Source organism: Oncorhynchus mykiss, chromosome 8 (genome assembly GCF_057628025.1).
Source record: "Oncorhynchus mykiss isolate SJ-2025 chromosome 8, ASM5762802v1, whole genome shotgun sequence".
NCBI lineage: Eukaryota > Metazoa > Chordata > Actinopteri > Salmoniformes > Salmonidae > Oncorhynchus > Oncorhynchus mykiss.
In genome coordinates this window covers 24323814-24330055 of record NC_143029.1, presented here as the reverse complement: position 1 = coordinate 24330055, position 6242 = coordinate 24323814, and the positions used below count along the sequence as shown (strand labels likewise).

Genomic DNA, 6242 nt, shown 5'->3' with positions numbered 1-6242 from the left:
TCCACCCTCATCTTAAATGGCACCGATCGCCACTGAATCTAAATGATCAGACCGAAAACATGCGAGGAAAACTGATAGGGTGAAATTATGAAGCAAGTGGCTGGAGAAATACAGCTTCACTCTATCCAATCAGAGCAGCAGGATCAACGTACAGCCCACCCTTCTCTTTAAAGACAGCCAGTTGAGATATTTATACCTTGCAACCTATTGACTGACATGAGAACGATGCGTAATGGCACCCGTATATATACGTTTTATTTTTAAATCATGGATAATTAGAAAAAGTAGTCTGATCATAATCGTATCCAGAAAATGTACCATATCCATTACGATGCTGTCAGCGATTAGGTGAATGGAAAGGGCGGAGTTAGGAGCAGAACACAGGTATGAGTAATAGTCAGAATTTACTCAATAATATAGGCAACGTTCCAAAAAGGAAAATCACAAAATCCAGAGCACAAAGAACGAACCCACATGACAATAACGCACAAAACAGAAAGGGAAGCCAGAGGGTTAAATAAGGAACATTAATTATGTAATGGAAACCAGGTGTGTATAATGAAGACAAAACGAAAATGAAACATGGATCAGTGGTGACTAGTAAACTGGTGACGTCGACCGCCGCACGTCGCCCGAACAAGGAGAGGGACCAACTTCGGCGGAAGTCGTGGCAGATGTTCATTTTGTCAGACTACTTGGCATACCTCTAGTATATGCTACTGTACTCAAAATGTTACATTTTCTACACATATATTGAGACGATTGAAATACTGCTAGTTTTACAGAAAATTGCCCTTTTCGTCCTCATGCTAGCTAGCAGTAGCCACTCACCAATTTTGGAATGACAGTGTCAGCCAATCAGCTCCTTTGTTGTTCAACGCTACATGCCATTCCATAACGGCTGCTGTGGCTACTGGTAGCTAGCATGAGGACGAAAAATGAAGTTTTACGTAAAACTAGCAGTATTTCAATCTTCTTGATGGAGCAATGTGGATGAAGGTAACATTTGGGGTACAGTGGCATATCCCATCCCTGCATTGAGGTACGTTTTCTAATCATTATCTGCCGCCGGCTCATCGGTGTCTTGATGAAACCATGATTGCGTTCCGACCTCAGTGTAGGCAGTGTAAACAAGCACAGCTGTAGTCGGTATCTTCTGGCAAAGAGAAACACTAAAGTATTCATTCTCCATATTGCATACCTTTTTAGAGATTACTTCATTCCTGAAACGTCCTCTTCGCGGACACAACAAACAAGATTCTCATCTCATTCACCACAACTGAAAAGGGGACCTTTTCTTGCAGCAGACCAGTAGAAACTGGTTTTGTTGAGCAGACGCAAAACAGATTCCAGATCAGCTACTTCTACCCTACATGCATTCCCCCACAAGGCCCCCAAGCCTTGTAGCTGGTCCAGAGACAGTGTCTAATTAACAACAATATCACAATTTAATCACTAATATGTGATTTCTGTATGAATAATACTCATAACGTTGGTGACAAGTTATATAATTTTTTATTTTCTTTTTTACTTTTACAATGAATGTTAAAGAGGCTTTTAAGTTGTTTTACAGGCTAATGGTTAACTACGGCCAGTTGAAAAAACAGGTGATCCTGCAGTTCTAAAAGCCTACTATAATGTCTCTTGAATATGAAAGTAAAACTGTTTCTGATAAAACCCATCTCTTTTCCCTCAAGCTGTGTACTTTTTCACTTTCCTCTGGGCATCAAAGAAGGTAGTCAGATTGTCTTTCAATAGTCATCTTCCAAAGGAATTCTCACACCATTATGGTTCAGTAAGTCAATTTTCCTCTTTACATTTAGCACTAACTGACACATGATACAGTTAAAGGCGGATCTGATCTGTGTAGTTTTTGTTCAATTGATATCCAGACTTAAACATTGAAGACTGATAATAATTTCCGAATTGATTTATCTTTTTCCACTAATTGGTCTTTTGGAGAAACAGATCAGCTTTTTTTTCAATATTTGGTCTAAACTTTAGAATTAGTGTGCTTGTTAAATGAGGTCATTATGTATCAGATTAGTTGTTCTTAGCAGTGCACCTGTCTGAAAACTCAATGCATTGCTGATTGTTCACCTTTCATTGAGTTATCTTATTTAACACCACTATGCTTTATGAATAAGTCAAAGTGATGTGGTGTGTATAGGCTACTGGTGCAGACAAGAACATAATGGGGTTTACAATGCTAATTATATGGGTGTAAAATAGATGTCAGCAATTCACTTTCTTGTTTCCTTTAGATCACATGGTCAAATAAAGGCAATAGGGGAGGTGGGATTGAGACCGCATATCTTATCTCAGAGGGATCTGTCATGTCAGAATGAAAGTGAAAGACGACTTGAAATATTTACATTGTCTGCACACTGGTTGTTATATTATACAGTAATATGTATTTTATTGTCTGTTACATGTTAATACATATTTGTTCCCTGTTCACTCCCCTTACATATCTACAATGGAACGCAGAGGTAATTATTTTAACAGGACACAGACCTACCACTTATTTAAATAATGTTTCAGGCCAGATCTCAGATCTTTCAGGCAAGGCTTATAGTTGTCTGGGCAGTGATCTAAACCAAAACATTGCTACTTTTAGTTTTAGGGTCTATACTTGACTTTTCTCTTTTTTATCCATGACAAAACAGAGGTGCCAAGGATGATGAGGTACTACACCATCACCACCGGCAATACTATGGATTCCCATATCCAGTTTATGCGACAACTTGGAGGAGGCTTCACTGAAGTGATGTCACCAGAGCAGAGTGATGTCATCATGTCTTTCTGTCCCATCGTCTCTCGTGCTGGTACTGATATTGAGGCAGCACAGCAGCAGATTCCAGGTAGCCAAACCCCAAAGTATCCTCCAAAACGATACTATTGTCTGATCTATCTGTTCTATCTCCATATCAGAGTTGATCTAGATAGAACATGTATCAGGTGGCTAATGACATGAATAAATTCTTTGTTTTGTCCCTCATTCTTTTGACAGAGGGTAAAGATGTCATTCTGGTAGTCCTGCATCACTTTTTTAACCCAGACTGCACTGTACCTGACAGCAGCAGACTAGTGACCAGAAGTGATGTAATACTCACAGTGGACTGTCTGTTCCATGAGAGTAAGGGAGGACTACTGAACTGTCCTCGCAACAAAGCAGCAGTTGGTAACATTCTGAACCGGCTGAACAGGAAGCCAAAGGTAGTTCACCCATGTTCTGTGTATATCTGTCATTCAGTCAAGATCATTCATGAATTTGACTCACAAACCAGACTCAGCTGGTGAGCAAAAACAGTACATGCAAAAGCAGACATTTTAACTGAAGCATTTTATTAGACAGGGTCCAAGAGTGTAAATAATTTGTTTTCATTTAAATTTGAGTATTGGTTATTTTTAATGAAAGTATATTGAACTACTTTATTCAGTGTATTGCAATATTGTATTCATAGGTGGTAGATATCAGCATGGACATCCCTGATCACAGAAACAGGCCAGTATGTATATTTTCATTTTAGGAGTTGCCACTTAACAGCTGACAACATTACCAACAATTGTTGACCACTATATCTCATATTTTAGTCTGATACATAGTTTTTTTTTTTTACAAAGTTTATAGAGATCCATTTTTTAATGTTATTTGTAACCTCTCTGTTGCAGCATACATTTACTCGAGGTAAGTACTAACTATAAATCATACATTAATATGATGTATATGTACAATATCTACATTCCTTTGTCATTTAAGATATTGGGGGATCAATGTTGATTCCTGTAAGAAAAACAGACTGCAAACTGATTATGTAGAAGAATTGTTTGACTTCAGTTGGAAAACCACATCCACCATTTTCTCATTTCCAAAAACTATTATGAAAGAAGTGCTTCCTGTCTCGTTTCAAAGACATAGTTCATCTTGATAACTGGATTGCCATATTACCAAATAAGCACAGTGGACTACTAGTGTATTCTTCCCCTTGAGCTATTTTTGATGTAATACAATTAAAAATATAAAGCATTATATCTAGATAGTGTGAATAATGTCTACATGTTCTTCATATTGTCTATGTCTCTATAGAGATGTCAGGGATGGTGAGATTCTTCATATTTGTGGTCGGCAATACCTTGGGTGCTCATGTGGATTTGACAAGACATCTCGTCATCAGAGGAGGCTGTACTGAAGTGATGCCACAAGAGGAGAGTGATGTCATCATGGCTTTCTGTCCCATCGTCTCTCGTGCTGGGACTGATATTGAAGCAGCACTGCAGCAGATTCCTGGTAATCTAGTCAGGGCAGGGTCAATCCATCCAAAATTAATTGGAAAAGGCAAATAAAATGGTAATGAGGTGAAGTGTATTTTGTTTTCCTTTTGACAGCTGGTATACCTGTTATTCTGGTAGTACTGCATCACACCTTCAACCCAGACTACACTGTACCTGACAGCAGCAGACTAGTGACCAGAGGTGATGTAATACTCACAGTGGACTGTCTCTTCCATGAGAGCCAGGGACTATTGGAGTGTCATCACAATGAAGCAGCAGTCAAAGAGATTCTGAAGAAGCTTAATATACATCCTGAGGTAATAACTCATCACTGTCATTTTTTCTCTCACTTTGTTAGTTATGTACTATGAGAGCTAAAGATAATGTTTTAATATTTATTTATTTTACAGACTGATTCTGGATCTGTCTGTATGGGTCTGCTCATGGTATGAAAAAACAATGCAAATGACAAAATATATCAGCATTATACCCCCTCAACCAATTTTCGTATTGGGATTTTCTATATTTTTTATTCAGAGGTCTACTTGTTGCTTGTAATGTAGTAACTATACAGTACAACCGCCATACTATTCTGAGGGTTCTGAAGCCAATGTGTCTTTTTCCAATTGTTTTAATTTCCAGATGGTGTGTTCCTGGATCCTTGATTGCATCAGGGCAGTCAGGCGTTGTAAGTCCATCATTAAGTAAAGCTAACTTCTACAACATTACACTATTTACAGTTGCTTATGTTCACGTTATATTCATAACTAATAACTATGTAATCCATATGTAGATTTGGGTAATTGACATGTTTTTATAGAGGTTATATTGTTTGCATTTCAGAAACATTGACTGTATTGTGATAATTGTACTTTACTGTAGCTAAGTGACATACAGCTTTTTATGTTTTCTACTCTCTTACAGGTTGCCAGAGATCACCATTTGCATGTGTTGTTGGGCTCATTATGTTTATTGTTCTTTTGTGTTTGGTGGTATTTTTGATTGTTTCTTTCTAGAAACAATCAAAAATACCACCAATGAGGTTTATCATAATAACCTAATGGAAATGGCGCAAGTAGGTCTAAACAGCAACAGAGGAATAAACCATATACATTACACAGACAACACAGATAAACTGACTTAATTATACATACAAAATAATTAATAAAGCCTAATAAAGCACCTACTCTACATACCTCTATCTATCTATCAGGATAGTATAGTAGTTTAAGATGGCACGATGCTCATGTAATATTGTAAGACTACTCTGATAGTATATTCTGTTGTCACTTTGTTCTGCTTTGACTGCCCTTCTTTTAAATACTAAAGTCATTGAATTTCAGTTGCTTTATGAGTGAGCCATTGATGAAGCACAAATAGTCATCAAATCTAATCAAATGTATTTTATATAGCCCTTCGTACATCAGCTGATATCTCAAAGTGCTGTACAGAAACCCAGCCTAAAACCCCAAACACCAAGCAATGCAGGTGTAGAAGCACAGTGGCTAGTAAAAACTCCCTAGAAAGGCCAAAACCTAGGAAGAAACCTAGAGAGGAACCAGGCTATGTGGGGTGGCCAGTCCTCTTCTGGCTGTGCCGGGTGGAGATTAAAACAGAACATGGCCAAGATGTTCAAATGTTCATACATGACCACCGTGGTCAAATATTAATAATCACAGGCAGAACAGTTGAAACTGGAGCAGCAACACGGCCAGGTGGACTGGGGACAGCAAGGAGTCATCATGTCAGGTAGTCCTGAGGCATGGTCCTCCGAAAGAGAGAATTAGAGAGGGCATACTTAAATTCACACAGGACACCGGACAGGAGAAGTACTCCAGATATAACAAACTGACCCTAGCCCCCCGACACAAACTACTGCAGCATAAATACTGGCTGAGACAGGAGGGGTCAGGAGACACTGTGGCCCCATCCGAGGACACCCCCGGACAGGGCCAAACAGGGAGGAT

General features: G+C 38.7%; 1 protein-coding gene across 2 annotated transcripts; it reads left to right on the top strand.

Annotated features, from left to right (window-relative positions):
- The first annotated feature begins 472 nt into the window (after window positions 1-472).
- On the top strand, window positions 473-5467 carry LOC149981462 (uncharacterized). Of its 2 annotated transcripts, XM_090242993.1 has the most exons (12): window positions 473-1042; window positions 1210-1607; window positions 1698-1795; window positions 2670-2864; window positions 3014-3219; window positions 3468-3512; window positions 3676-3691; window positions 4091-4291; window positions 4390-4592; window positions 4686-4721; window positions 4918-4963; window positions 5200-5467. In XM_090242993.1, the coding sequence occupies exons 4-12, from the start codon at window positions 2681-2683 to the stop codon at window positions 5289-5291; spliced, it is 1029 nt and encodes a 342-aa protein (XP_090099119.1). In that variant the 5' UTR covers window positions 473-1042; window positions 1210-1607; window positions 1698-1795; window positions 2670-2680; the 3' UTR covers window positions 5292-5467. The 2 variants fall into 2 exon arrangements, with proteins under 2 accessions (XP_090099119.1, XP_090099118.1); XM_090242992.1 differs by lacking the exons at window positions 473-1042; window positions 1210-1607 and having other exon boundaries at window positions 1700-2492.
- The last annotated feature ends 775 nt before the right edge of the window (window positions 5468-6242 follow it).